This window comes from Haliaeetus leucocephalus, unplaced genomic scaffold, assembly GCF_000737465.1.
Source record: "Haliaeetus leucocephalus isolate CR32 unplaced genomic scaffold, Haliaeetus_leucocephalus-4.0 Scaffold140, whole genome shotgun sequence".
NCBI lineage: Eukaryota > Metazoa > Chordata > Aves > Accipitriformes > Accipitridae > Haliaeetus > Haliaeetus leucocephalus.
This window is the reverse complement of record NW_010972576.1, coordinates 15,655,907-15,671,356: the sequence shown is the minus strand read 5'-3', so window position 1 is coordinate 15,671,356 and position 15,450 is coordinate 15,655,907. Positions and strand designations below refer to the sequence as shown.

At 38.8% G+C, this 15,450-nt stretch overlaps 1 protein-coding gene across 1 annotated transcript; it reads right to left on the bottom strand.

The window, feature by feature from the left end:
* Window positions 1-1,288: 1,288 nt before the first annotated feature.
* On the bottom strand, window positions 1,289-14,157 carry RRH (retinal pigment epithelium-derived rhodopsin homolog). The gene is made up of 7 exons (XM_010586249.1): window positions 13,947-14,157; window positions 7,827-8,017; window positions 6,132-6,231; window positions 5,267-5,420; window positions 4,751-4,919; window positions 2,470-2,648; window positions 1,289-1,543 (listed from the first exon to the last, which is right to left on the bottom strand). Exons 1-7 carry the CDS (start codon window positions 14,050-14,052, stop codon window positions 1,438-1,440), a joined length of 1,005 nt encoding a protein of 334 aa, XP_010584551.1. The 5' UTR covers window positions 14,053-14,157; the 3' UTR covers window positions 1,289-1,437.
* Window positions 14,158-15,450: the final 1,293 nt, after the last annotated feature.

Sequence of the window (15,450 nt, the reverse complement as noted above, 5' to 3'; positions counted from 1 at the left end):
AAAACTTTATTCCTAGGCACTCATGTGCAGTGTGCTACGAATGTGAATGCAGACATCCATTTAGTAACAGCAGATTACATCAGATTAGGTGAGATCTGTAGTTGCTTAACCTTCAAATGTATCCTGAAAGGGATCAGTTAAACCAGCTCATTCTTTGTTCTGTCAGAAGAACATACTCCATTTCAAATCATATCCAGCATGTTTCAAGGCTATTTTAATATGTAGCTTGTAGGGTTAGCATGTAATAAAATATCTCTTTGCTCCTTCTAACAGGCAATGCATTAGCTACTGTCCATAAAGCATTCCAAGGTTCCTGAAGGAAATCTAGTACAGCATGAGGATACTGCATGGCATTTTCTTTAATACTAAGAATTACAAATTAATAGGAAGCCTAGATTCCAGAGCTTTTAAAAAATCCCATAAAAACAGGTTTTTACCCCCAAAAATATTTTAAATAAGTTACACACTGCAAAGCCAAACTTCAGATGCATGCATACATAAGAGTAGAAGGTATTTATTCTCAAAATCTGAGAATCATCAAAAGTGCATATACTACCATTTATAGATAAATCTATACACAGTCATCTTTTCCATCCTGAATAAATCCATTGCGCACATCGCCAAAGGTATTTTTTTAATATTACACAACAGACCTATATAACCATGAGATTGACTTAGAAATGATGAGAAATTACCATAAATATTTACTCAGTTTTATGGCCTCCCAAGTGTCAAGCTTTAGGGTGCATTTTGTCTCATTTTCAGGATTTGCTGTGCAGTCACAAGCACTAGAAACATACTACTACTAAAACAAAAGCTGTCTTTCCTACAAATTCATTCAGTTGCGTGAGCCAAAACTTTAAAAATACATTAAATACCCTTAAACTCCTTCAAAATCCTAAAAGCTGATAACACGTTCTATAGGGTTTGGCTAGGTATTTTGGTAACTTAACATATTCACAGAAACAGAACTTTGCAAAGCATATCAACACGGACACTTGGTATAGAAATATATTCACACAGGGAGAATCCAGAATATTTCAAGTCTGGAAAACTTTCAAGGGAATTTGAGGGAAAGTAATTCATGAAAGGAATTACAGGTGCAAAATCAAACCTAAGAGCTTCCTGCTCCAGTCTCTCCCTGCCCCCGTGTCACCTTGTCCAACCCTGTAAGAGTCACAGTGACCACTTCACTAGCCTTTTTTGTTTGGGACAGACATATTGGGCCAATAAACCTCACTCAAAAACTAAAGTCTTAGTGGATTTTGTCTTTTTGTCTTCTTAACCTATCTAAAAACATTACTGTGATTAACAGAAAACAGCTGGCTGGCTGGGGCAGATTATTATTCCAAAAGATTAATCTTCCAAAAGATTAATTAACTTTAACCCAGATTTCACTCCTTTCCAGTTAATTTATGCAGGCAAATGACATGAGTTCTACGATGTCAATGCACTTTGAGATACACTCATGGGCAAGGCATTGTTTATAGTTATCTCTTGTCTTGTCTGACATCGCACCATTGCCAGGATTGCCCTCCGAAACCTGCAAAGGACAAGAAAGGGAAAGTAGAAAGATCATTAGCTGGAGAACCAAATACAAAGAAAAACTGGGTAAGCAGGCCTTAAGTATTACAATAGTTTTCCATTTTATTAAAACTTACTTAATAAAAAATGGTGTATTTGGAATTCAAAAGGACCTGTGTCTTTTTCACTTCCATGTACAAGAATAACTCAGTTAAATTCAGTGTTTCTTTTACAACAGGGGTCACAGCAGCTTTTGCTTATCCCAGGGCAGGGTATAGCCACAATAAAGATGAACTTACAGAATGGGGAAAAAACAAGATGGATTTTCTTTGACTCGACACGATCGGCTAAGTTCCCCTAGACAGAGATCACAGGCTCTGCTTCTAGGTTGGTAGAAGAGAAAGGAAGGATGCCTCTTTGCAAAACTCAGTTCTCAGTCAGAGGCACTGGCTTGGTTAGAGCATTGGATATGCTTGCTTAAAACAGAAGAACAGACTTAACGTATTTACTTTAACGAAAAGTGACAATCCATCCTCATCAGTCAGAATATGACACATCCCAAATCAAGCAAGGAAATCTACAGAAGTTACATGTCACTAAGATGCCACACATTTTGGCCACAGTCATTAAACCAGTCTACTGCTAATACAACCCAAATTCCATAATGAGTCCCTTTGAAAAACCACAAAGGGACTTTCAAAACTGTCTTACAAAGGCTTTGTTAACATGTTCTCAAAAATCTTTATCAATTCAGTATGTTCTGATGATGATCAAAACAATTTCTTTTAGACTTTCCAGTCCAAAAAGTCATCTTTGGTAAACCAACAGTGGCTTACCCTTTATCTCTTCACTAGTCAGTTTGTCATATTTTACAGATGATCCTTCTATAGTTAGATGATATGCTAAAATCATGAAGTAGACTGGTACTAAGTTAGAAACACTTACTTTTTGTTTGCAACAACATAAATGCAGGGATTATAGAATGTGGAAGATTTTGCGAATAAAGGAGCTATGATGGCCATTGCAGGAGAAATTTTCTTCGGGTCTCCAAAGGAAGACCATAAACACACAATAGAATATGGAGACCACGCCACCAAGAACATTACAATCATCACAACAGACATCTGTAAAACAAGAGGAACAGACACATAACCAGTATTACCTGAAGATGAAGACCTTGCAACCTAACCTCAAAAGCACATGCACCTGTGTGAAAATAGAGCTATCCAGAACCAAACAACAACATGTAAACAAGCACACCTGACAAATTTTGACAGGTTATAATGAAATCTCACTTTGGGGATTTAATAGCACATCACACTGCCATGGATTTTGGCATGCTGTTATTTCATTATGTACAATCTTCCTTCACAGTCAGCACTACTGATTATGTTAAACCTGTCCGTCAGAAGTTTAAATGGCCAGAGAGAACTGCACATATGAATTATGACCACCATAACAGGTCACTCAGGGATGCTATTACAAACAATAGATATGAACAGAGAGAAAAATCTAAGCCAAACATTTAATAAGGTTGTTAATAAAATCATTTCATAAGGCTTAACTATGGTACAGTTAAATAAAGGAAAGTCAATGTTCTAGGACACAAAGGCTCAGGCCATATACTTAAGGAACCCAGAAGTGTCTGCTTGGTTTAATGAAGCATGATAGCCACGTTCAAGCATCATACTGAGGAGATACCTGAGCAGTCATGTCTTCTCTGCCTGCCTGTCAGCAAGAACAGTCTGGGCACATTGGGGCTCACACCCCAGAACACACCATGTCACGGCTAGAACTCAACAGTGACAAACTGGGAGTAGTGGGAGGGTAGGAGAGCAATCAGTTGGGACAGACTTTTTTGGCTTTTGCCAGGGACATGAATCAGTAATGGAAACTGGAATGGAAATCTCAAATTAATCAAGAGGACAAAACAAATCACTAGAAAACCATACAAAACTGCAGAGCTCTTTGTATGTACAGAATTCCCTTGTGGTGTTTACCTATACCCTTATTCAGTCTTTCAGTGACAAACAAAATGAGAAACAAGAAGTAAATGGCTATTTTGTATGAGCTGTTCTAGAGCATGACTAATAAACAAGCAGTGCCTCTCTCCACAGAAGATTCCTATTTAAATACAAATGCAATACCTATTGATAATAATGTAAAGAAAGAACCCTTTCATTTAGAAGTTTCATGCATAGAAAGCTTAGAAGATGCTAATTTGTAAAAAAGCAAGCAGTCCAATTCTAAAGAAGGATACTGCTTAACTCCAAAGCTTCAATCTTTTTTTCTTTTTTCCTTTTTTTTCCCCCCAAAAATATAACTCAGTGTCTTCAACTGCAAAACAGGAAAATGCATTTTCTTCACAAATGTGAGTCTAAATTTATAACTGAACCCTCAGTTTCAAGCTTTCTGAAAGTTCTTCAGAAGAGCAAAATGCTCAAATTATTATTTTTCAGTAAAAATACCATTTTCAGAATCTAGCAGTGAGAGCTTTCCAAAGAATGTTAAGTTTGCATTGATAAGTAATTCAAAAGCATAGGTACACACTCTTCTGTCCAATTCTCACATTCTTATCATGCCCAACCATAAATCATATCTTTACACAAAATCATAGGAGCTAGTGAACTTCAAGTTTTCTCAAGGACTTTTATACATTAAAAGAATGTCAGCCTTCCAGGCAGGATATATCATTTTATGCCATAACTCACATTCGCTACTGTTTACATAAGAAAGAGATAAGCTCAACAGACTTAAAAGAACAAGGGATCGGAATCACACAGCTTGGGAGCTTGGAAATGCACTTTCATTTTTAGGCCATGAGTTCAAATCAGAGTTGACCAATCCATTTCAGACCAGATACACCTGTGAACCTAGCAGAAAGCCTAAGGACTCTGCAGACACAGAGTAAAAGGCCTCCTAGGACACCTCTGAGGTACATTTCTATGTAATGACAGAGGGCAGAGGCAAGGAAAATTCATGTTGTTCCCAGCCTTCAAAGTAGCTATTCATCTGGAAAGAGTATTAGGCCAAAAGTAAAGAATCTAGTGTTATAAGTCAAGCCAAGAGTTTTCACCAAGGCTAAATTTCAGTTAATATTTAGTACAAAAGGAAAAGGGGGAATGTAGGAAACAGAAATGCTTAAAAGGCTGCACTCTTCCTTTGCCCCCAAGACTTTACCACAAAAGAACATGCTTAAAACAAAACATGCCCTCATTTACCATACCTTTGTCACATCTACTTGGTCAGACCAATCTATGTTGATGCTCTCCAGGCAGTTAGTGCTGGCATATTGTTTCATTGTCCGGGAAACATTGTAATAACAGTAAAACATGACTGTTAAGGGTACAACAAAATTAACAGCAATTACACTCATTGTGTAGGAAACAAAGGACCTGATAAGACAGAAAAACAAAACACAGTAACTTACAAATAGTCATCCAGCAAAAGTTACTGAAGAATTTGATATTTTGATTTATTATGAAATTTTAAAACAAGTTCTTAAAGAATTAGGAAAATTTTCTTTAGCTTTAATTTTTTTATTAGCAACTGCAAGTCTTGCATTTCAAGCATGGCTGAATTCCTGTATTTTTTCTAGACTTGCTCTATGTTTTAAAATGATTTTTATAAATCAGGCTTCATACTTCAGAAAGAAGAAGTTATGCTTATATAGTGGTGAATTAAATAATCTCAGCCTTCAGGAGACAGCAAGTTTAAAAGAAAGGGTGACAGGGAATCTTACACATCATTTTTCCTCCAATTTACTGTGCACGTTGCTCCAGTTGGATCCGGAGCGTAGCTAGCCCAGCCTACACTAGGCATGGAAGCCCAAAAGACTGCATTTATCCAAGCAGCAAGGATTAGAGTGGCATAGCTACGGGTAGTCATTCTTCTTCCTGTGGCCAAGCACACAGAATCACAAACCATTGTCATCTTTTGCTTCTTTCCAGTGTTGAACTTGAACAAGTGGCTTCCAGCAACTGTATGCCAGGTTAATAATGATCATTTCAAAGGCCTACACTCCCGAACACTGTAACATACCTGTTTCATACTGCTGAACATCCAAGCTTTCCAGCCTTTAATGCTACTTAAATACCATCACCTGTTCCAACTCACAACACACAGGCAATTCTAACCCCGTGCCAAAAAGCTTACTATGCAACAGTGCATTCAAGTACATCTTTGCATGATTGCAGGGGGAGGAATTGACTGTTACAGTACAGCTGTAGCAGAGAGGAGAGAAAAACATCCAGCACAGTGTTAACACAACACTTAGAGGCACACACCAGCCTGACAGAGGTCAAAACCTCCCACAGCTAGAGGCTTTTCATGTCCTTCTGTATATGGATGTGGCCCTCTAAAGACTGTAGATAGCCAAGAAAATACAACTTATAAACAGAATAACAGCCTAATTGTGCAATTTTCACTTTCACAAGCAGTACCATCCATGCCAACTAGATAACTTAACCAAGTACTGTAGGATCATGCCCTAAATTCAAATTATGCCAGCACTGTAATTATGGAGTCATTCATGAGAAAACAATACAATTAGACTCTTATTTCATAGAAGACCAACAGTGAACGATTTTTGACCATAAGTACAGTACCTATATCAGGCCTGCAGATTGTCAGATAACGGTCAACTGCAACAACAGTGAGCAATCCGATACTCGCCATCCCAAAAAAGATGTTTAAGGCAGCATAGATCTGAAATTAAAACAAACAAACAGACAAAAACATTTCTGAGAAATCTTTCAAAGGTACAAGCACAAATTTGTGGACTGAATCGAAGGCACTACAATACATTACATTCAGCCAGTGTTCTTTTCCATAAGCAGGGTACTGAAGGAACTAATTCAATGCAGACAATTTGGAGCTGGCTCATTTAAAATTAAACATTTCAAAAGCAACCTGCTTGTGTGCACATCAGAAATCCTAAAGACAGTAGTCTAAAAAGCAAACAAAAACCATACTTCAATAAGTAAATTTTGAGATTCAGACATAAAGACTTTGGAGGTTGGGGGGGGCTCAATTCATGTTTTCAGTATATGTTAAAGAAACCTGAAGAGCATTTGATTCATCAAAAAAGTTATGGCTTTAGCAAATGTGGGGTCCTGAATTGTCACTCTTTCCTCTGTTGTATAACTACACTTTTTTTACAGATATGGTATACTGCTTTACCCCATCACCCACATTTTTACATGTGTCAGATCGACTGCACAGAGTAACATATGCTGCAATCCCAAGATGCTCCAAATGCATCTGCCCAGTCATCCCATGGTCAGCCTGACCAGGAAGGATGCCTGGAAGGGCTCTGTTACCACTGGCACCCCAGAAATACAGAGCCCTGTGCCAGACCACATGCCACCAGTGGTTATAATAGAACCACATGACATTCAGCCATCTCCGTTCACAGGATTCATTTGGTTTAGGTTGACACGAGTTGTGCTGCAAGTGATCCTAACTCCCAGAGTACTGGCAGTGAGATTTAACATCAACTTCAACCCACTACAAGTCAGTCTAGATCCAAAGATGTTGCAAGTGATGCTTCCTGTCAAACAGTGACTGAATTCTGAGCTTGAAATAACCGTGTACTCAGGCAACTGACATCAGATTGTTACAAACATCCATTATATAAAGGTCTAAAATGTATAGTGTTGCTAATATTTTCCTTAAGTCACATTTTCAGCACATGCCTTTACATTACTAGTCATTCTCCTGGGCACTTAAGCCCAGCAGGTTTGTTTTTTTTAAAGTAGATTTAAATCACAGTACACAGTGAGCAAAGGGCACCATCTCTCTCCTATGGAAGTATAATTTTTCAGCCAGTCTATTTTTAAAAATAGACAGCTATTAAAACTAGGCTAAATCTTTAATGGAGACAAATAGCCTTGCAGGACTTCATTTTGGATATCCTAATAGTACCATCCAAAAGAACATGTGTTTGCCAAGCAGAACTCATTAAGATCTGTCAAAATCATCATCAAAACAGGAGCCATGTCCAAAGTCTTTTAACTATCAAATAAACCAACAAATGTGAATATGCTACTATAACCTTCTTCATTTGGGGATTTAATTTCCTAAGCCTCCTTAAATCTATTTTAAAATCTCTAGTTGATAAATATAAGGTTACACTTTAATTTTTTTGAGATTATAAATGTAATTTTGGAATGAAATTCATAAAAAATCCTATATCCAGAAATTGTTGTCTCTTAAAAGAGCTAATATCAGGTAGAGCTACTTTTTATTTCTCAGTTTGCTTTTAAGTGCTCAAAAGTTTCTCTCCGACGGAATTGCAATACCTGGCATCCAGTATAGCCAAATTTCCAGCTTCCATGCAGGTCTGAGGCAGCAGACATGGGGTAACCAATGCCACTAACACCAATGTCAGTAAAAGCCAAGTTGATAATAATTGCGTTGGTTGCTGTTCGAAGCTCTTTGTACTTAACAAAGATGCCTAACACAACAATGTTACTGAAAATGCTTATCACACCTGTAAAGACAGAAAAAGGGAAACTTTACAGAAGATACACACCAGCCAGTAATATACATGCAGAAGAAAATGCAGCCTATTGTAATATCCAAATCCTAAACAAGCTTTATTTTCAGTCAAGCACAATTTTGCAAAGAGGATAGACACCTGAAAAGGAGAGAAAATCTTTTCCAATTACGTAACTTGGATTCAGTAAGGACCAAAAGTGGAGTGTTTTGCTGAACCTGGGTCTTCCGATGCAACAACAAGCATAGCAGAAATTACAAAGCATCTAGGATTACAATTCAAACACTCCAGCCACCAAGTACAGTGCTGTCTTCCATGGCAAAAAAGAATGCAGGTTGGTGACTGGCAAAAAAAGCAGGGCTTATGATGCACCTGATCTAGCAGAAGGCCCTTGCCACCACCTGAGGTCTTCCTTTCTCAGCAGAGAGGTTCTCCTGTGCATTCAGACAATAATCCTGAGCAAAAGGAATACAGAAGCTTTGACTTTGCTTCCACTATCCTAGCCAGACCAACTCCCCTCTCTGCTCATGAGGTCCCAGCTCTTCGCAAGCATCAGAGGTGGCTCAGGCGGCTGCAGACGGTACTTTCTAGGCCTCGTCAAGCAGTCTGGATGATCTGCACAACCTGCCACAGTGGCACGGCTGGGCCTGCACCAGAGCTGTTTCCTCCACCCGACGAGCTCTAGGGCTGTGTCATAGCCATGGTGAAAGTCCAGCTCTGCACTGAACTTGCTCCTGCCTCGCTGACCTGTGTGTTTTTAAACCTCTTCGGTCTGGCTTGACCCAAACTGTGTCTGAAGTCTATTTTTAAGCAACACAAAAAACGGGCAGTAGACAAAGAGTTGTAATAAAAAAACACAGTACTAAAGCTAAAACGTACATTCTCCTCTCTTCATGTCCAATCCATCTGAAATTTGCTTTGGACTTAATGCTCTTTGAGGTGCCCAGAACACTCTTCAGGACGCTGGGCATCAGCAAGCTTTTCCTGCTGATCCTGGTGACCTATATTAAAACCTCCAGATCCTCCTTTTCTCTCGCTATTCCTCCTTCTTAGCCAAATCCTACTGCATGGCTCTTGGAGTGACTTTACATGGCACTCCCACAAAACGGGGTGGGGGTTTGTTGTGGTTTTATTCTCTTCAGACTCTAGCCTGTTGCAGAGATATCCAGAGTAAACTCCCATCCTCTAAACTTTTACTAACCCACTATTAATACAAGCTATTAATAAATAGATAATCAGGTTAAAAACTCCCCCTTGCACCTCAGCAGAGAAAGACTCAGGGCTCTTATCAATAAAATGGATAATTCCAACATGGTCAAGCAAACACAGCCATTAAAAAAATAACTTGTAAATAATAACAGGAATTTCTAAATTGTTCATGGATTCCCTAGTCTGGCACAGCTGTTACTGAACCAAATCCTAAACTTACAAACATTTGTATAGCCTGGGCACCTTAAATTACAAGTGCATTGTGAAATGTTATTTTGGTAAAAGTCTAACATGTTATCGGTGGAAATGCCCCTCAGAATTTTTCTTTTTATTTAAGAAGTTTCACCTATGAATCAAAACACTATGGTTTCCATCATCACAGATCTGAGGCATAATTCTGTAAGGAGATTGAACGAATGGCTGTCATACTGAATGCGGACTTCCAAAAGCAGACCCATCTTCTTTCACAGTCACTGCCCATCCTGCTCCAGTCCCCTGGCAATCCATCACCTTCACTGATAGGATTTCTGCTCCTCTATTGCCACCACCAAAAACCTGACACACACAACTTAGCTTTTGCTGACATGCCTCTGTGGAAAGGGCAATAAGGTTTTTAAGTATTATACAATGTTCTTCCATCTCTGTCACTGTCAATGCTGCAGCACAGAGTGAAAAATCTAACATCAGTTTATAGTCAGACTACAAACACGCTGCAGTTCAAACAATAACTTCAAATCAGCAGGGTTAGAAAACCTGAGGGCAAGAATCAGTTTCAAGCACTTCAGCTCTACAATTGAATTTTGAAGACTTCAACTGGTACTGATATGGAAGTTCCTTCATGGAAAGTCCTGTGGATTCCATCATTGGCAGTCCACAGGAACACAATCCATAGATGTGAAGCACACACGCCAGTGCATCAAACTGAGGCAGACATTTCTAAAGTCAAATACACATCAGAAGTACCATCTGAACCACTATGCTCAGCAAGAGCTATGTTAATACCATGACAAATATGAAAAAGGGCAGAAGGAAAGCCAGTGCAATCATAATAACATGCATAAAAATATGACAAAGATGATATTTTGGATAACACACACAAGGGACACCACCAATTCTTCAGCTTTTAAATGGAGTTTCTCCATTTCAGTTAGGTAAATTGGTACCTTTTTTACCTGAAACTCACATAAGGAGTTTCACTGCAACATTTTATTAATCAGTGCCAACCCCCTACATTACAGAAAGTCTCTTAACAGATTCTGTAATTTTAAAATCTAATGAGGCGAAATTATACTTCATTCTTGGCTATCTCTCTTTCCCTTCTCTTTTTAAAACCACCAAGTGTGTCTGTTCTCAGGTGCAAGCCTCCTGCTTAGTACATAAAAATTACATTACAGATGACATTGGAGGTGCATAGCCACATAGATGCCATCAGCTATCATATTCACACATTTCAGGAATGACAATGTGATGCTATGAGCCCCTAAAATTAACAAAAGCAGGGAGCTGGGGATCTCATCGGAAACTAACACCACAGTAAAAGCACTCGCAGTGCCAGTTCTGTCACCTCACCTGTTGACAGGTAGGTAGTGTGTCATCTCTTGGGAGAGGAGAAGCAAAATAGAATTACAAGTTCATAAAACAGTACAGGCTTCTTATGAGGCATGCTTTAACAGATATTACAGCTACCAAGAATGAAATCAGAAATACAACAGAACTGTAAAGTCATATCCTCAGGGTGAAAGAAGGATCCTGCTAGACACTTAAATTTAATGCTTCAGAGCCCAGTCTTAAAATGAAGGGAGGGGAGGGGAGAGGGAACCAAACTAAACTAAGGAAGAGAAAGCAGAAATTGGTAAGCTGTGAATGCTAATGAATGCCAATTCCTTAAAAATTTTAGCACCACTAAAACAAATTAATAATAGAGCCCCCAAAAAATGTTCTGGGGAGCAAAATGGAAGAAAGAAGATGGATTCCATCTTGAACAAAGTGAGAAACAACATGTAGATTCAAGAAGTGCTCTTCCCTGTTTCTCAGAATCAGGTCAAGTAGAACAAAGTTTCTCCAGGCAGCAGTTAAGCAGTGTCCCTTAGAAGAGCAATGAAGCTGGTGAAGAGTCTAGAGCACAAGTCCTACGAGGAGCGACTGAGGGAACTGGGGCTGTTTAGCCTGGAGAAAAGGAGGCTGAGGGGAGACCTTATCGCTCTTACAGCTACCTGAAAGGAGGTTGTAGCGAGGTGGGTGCTGGTCTTTTCTGTCAGGTGGTGATAGGATGAGAGGAAATGGCCTCAAGTTGCACCAGGGGAAGTTTAGATTGGCTATTAGGAAAAAATTCTTCACCAAAAGGGTTGTCAAGTGTTGGAACAGGCTGCCCAGGGAAGTGGTCAAGTCACCACCCCTGGAGGTATTTAAAAGATGTATAGATGTGGCACTTAGGGACACGGTTTAGTGGTGGACTTGGCAGTATTAGGTTTATTATGGTAGGGCTCGATGATCTTAAGGGTCTTTTCCAACCTCAACAATTCTATGATTCTCTGATTTCTTAGAGGGCAGGGAGTGCAGACCAAGACCTTCAGTAACCTGAAATCATCAGCTGGGACGAACTCATGTGATTCAGAAAAAGCACATGGATGCTGCCACTTGGCCTGTGAAACATCTTAGGGCTAGATAACTATTCCCGTATTTCTTTAATTAAATCTTGTAGGTTTGTGAAGGTGAAGATAAAAACCTCATGACCTGATCAAGAGCAGAATTTCTTACCTTCCTTCTTCCCAGGGAAGCAACAAAACTAAAGGCAGACCAAATGCAAAGACAAGTCCTAACAGACTTAAGCAAGACACACGGGTAGTAGCATCAAAACACTGAAGGTTAGGTCCGTGTGTAACATGGAATTTACTTTTTCAGTTAAAATGATACCAGAGAATTTCACCATTATAAGGTGAAGAATATCCATGAGGCAGTGTTGCTTCCTGCAGCCTGTGTATCCCTGTTGTCATCACTAAAATTAATACACTGACCACTGTAGAGTGCAATACTTTACAATTACTTCCTTCTCAGAAAACAAAGCAATTATTTGCAAGAGAGAAAAGCATTCAAACCTTTTAAAAAGCAGCATAATGATGAACCTGTACCTGTACTTCATTTTTATTCTTAGACATCTATGTATTAACACAGTTTAATTTTTCCAGGTGTGAGATTTGCTGTGGTAAGGCATTTTCAAAGCAATTGATCATACTTTCAAAGACGTTATAGACCTTACTGTCAGGAACACTCCTCATTAAGACAGGAAAGTCCAAGCTATAGGTGAAAGATTTACTAGACTCCCCCAATTATATTAAGAAAAAAAAGAAGAAAAAAACCCACAAAGTAATCCAACTTCTTTTTTTTTGAAAGACATTTAATTTCCATGCAAGATTAAGAAGAGCTGGGTTGATTCTGACTAATCCCATTGATCACCTATTATAGCTTTGATCCCTAACACCAGGTGGTCAAACTATGTGAAAAGACCACCTTATTACATACAGTGTAATCAATGTTAATTAAAATAACAAGTATCATACATATTTGCAGCACCTAATTGATCCAGTTATCTGCAAACAGTGTGGTAGTACTGCAGAGTGTATCTAGCCTTCCAATACTTGACCATCATCCATCTCTACAGCTTCTTAACAAGTCTACTGCTCTGTGTAGCTGTTCTACCGATTTCTCTAAAAACCTGAAATATATTGCCTTTGCATTCAAAAACACCCTCTTTATCAGAACAGCAATTTGATAGTCACCACTTCAAACAGATATGCTAAATAAAATGTGACCATTAGCAATACTATTTCATATAAACCTAAAGTACATTAATATTTTAAAGTTTTTTAAAAGCTAATTATAGCATAGAAAATATATGGTACAGTCTGTGAATAAAGTATTTATAGACTGATTTAATTTTCCATAATAAAGGTATAGAAGGCCTATTTTTAAACACAGTAGGTTTCAGGTTTTGGTCAGGTTGATATTTCATTGCTATAGCACTCAATGTTTCAGAAAAACATTACTGAAGTAGTTGTGGTCATAACAATGAGGAAGTTTTCAAAGGAAAAAAAAATAATTCCATAATAATTCAAGTTTAGCCAAAGGCCATTGCAGTCACAGGGAATGAACACGATGTCAAGCCTTTCAGCGTGCTTTTTCTAACATGTGTCATCGGTGAAAAATACAGCTGCAACTGGAGTCTGCTCTTCTCTGATTAATGACCAGCTCCCTCCCTCGAAGTCACATTCCAACCCTTCCCCTTACATCCCCCTAACAGACACCCGCTCACATGCTCAGACTACACATATATTACTACGAACATGTGGCCCAGGAGAAATCTCAAGATAGCTTCGAGCACATCACAGAAAAATGCAAGATGTGACAGCTATGCCCTATTTTTATCTCTTTTGCAAGCTGGCAGAAATCAATTCTCACTCTATTCTATAATTATGTATCAACAAAATATATTTTTCGAGATACAACGCTTCCTTCAAATATAGAACAGAAAGCTTAGATGTTTCTGCACACTTCAGTCAGCCTGCTGATTGCTAACTTGTCAGTAAACTATGGAGAAAAGCCATCAGACATTTGTGTAATACAAAATGAAATACCATCGCTGTTACTATACAAAGTGAGCATTCAGATCTACAGTTCTATTTTAAAAAGTTACGCAACAATTTGCCAATGCCCATACCTGCTGTTATTAAGTAAGCTGCAACTATGTTGTGCTCAGTCTGTGTAAAGGCTGAATGAGCTTCATTGTCACTTTCTGAGGAATTGGATGAATCATTCCAATGCATTTTGGACAAAAGAGACTGTCGTCTATCCTCTGCAATAATTCATCAAGACGACGAAACACTACAAAACCCTGTCAGGCAAATTCTTTCATTATTCAACAGACTCACTGAACAATTAAAAAAAGGGGGGGTAGGTGGGAGTTCCCCCCCCACCATTGACAGCCTCCAAGCATGATTTAATTGGACTAAAGTGCAAAGAAGTTTACACTCCCAATCTCTGCAGGAGATTGTTAATTAAAACAAAGAGCAGCACAGAACAGAGTACATTTCCAACAGTATGCTTAAACTTCATTCTTACTGCTAAAGAGATTAACTGTCACATGCCCCCAAACTTTTTCCTTCAAACCTCTTGTGCAATGCTTCGGAAACCTCAACAAAAGTTGGCTCAGGCCAGTTGGTCATCAGCCTGGCTTGGAATTAATTCCCATCATCACAGTGAACACACAAAACTGCAGCACAACATAGACACAAATGTCAATTTCTTTAAAAAGCAGGATACGCTTACTCTAAAGTCCATCCCTTCAAATCCTTAAAGACCTACTTCTTTAAGATTCCTCGTTTGATTTAAACTCTCAAACTGACACAGACAGAAGACACAAGAACACAGTCCAGTATTTTCTGAAGTGAAGCATGACTTTCAGAAAACCCAATTGCTACATTTCTAAAATAGCCTGGTCTGCAGAAAATGGTTGTTGAATATGCCTTACAAGTCTGACACCTTCCCTCTCCCAAACACACACATGTAAGCTTACTTTGGGCAAATTTTCCAAAGCATGTTACTGGGCAGAAAATCATTAGGCATTTTCCAAAGCCCTGAGCAGCAGAAGCTTGTGTTTTCTTCTCTTCAATGATGAGGGTAGCAGCACACCAAAGTAAAGACCTTTCACAAAATCCTGCAAAAATATTAGCTGCAATAAACCCTTGCCCAAAGAGCTTATATGCAGTATCAGTATACGCAATCAAAGAAGGTGTTTCCCACCAGTTCCCCTTCATACAGTTTTTGCCTCCAGTTTTGTACTCATAACGGGTATAAAAGTGACAAGGATGAGCAACCAGTGGTTCTTCAGTTGTACGTGGTTCGCAGGCAGCTCAGGCAGGCTCCCAGGCTAGGGCTGTGTCTTCTGAGCAGCAATAAGGGTGTAGTGACACAGGCAGTACTGAGGAATATAGCCATCCCATAGAAAGGAAGTATACTTGAAAAGCTCTCCCTTCTCTAACCCATGAAACACTCATAGAGCATTCCCTCCCACTCCTCAGCTTTCCAAAACAGACATCCTGCATCTTTCACCTAATCTAAAGTAAGAAAATTTTGATAAAAAACTTGTGCAGTCACAACATTTAGTCATCATTACTACAGACAATTATGTGTCACAGTTCTACCAGCAAACATTTTCTTTAATG

Bases quoted from the DNA above. Each gene is read 5' to 3' on its own strand.
- RRH (XM_010586249.1), bottom strand. From the start codon at position 14,052: ATGCATTGGAATGATTCATCCAATTCCTCAGAAAGTGACAATGAAGCT. The intron at 8,018-13,946 runs GTATGGGCATTG...CTGTCTTTACAG, and splicing joins AGCTTACTTAATAACAGCAG to GTGTGATAAGCATTTTCAGT. The intron at 4,920-5,266 runs GTAAGATTCCCT...CTGTCTTATCAG, and splicing joins AATTGGAGGAAAAATGATGT to GTCCTTTGTTTCCTACACAA.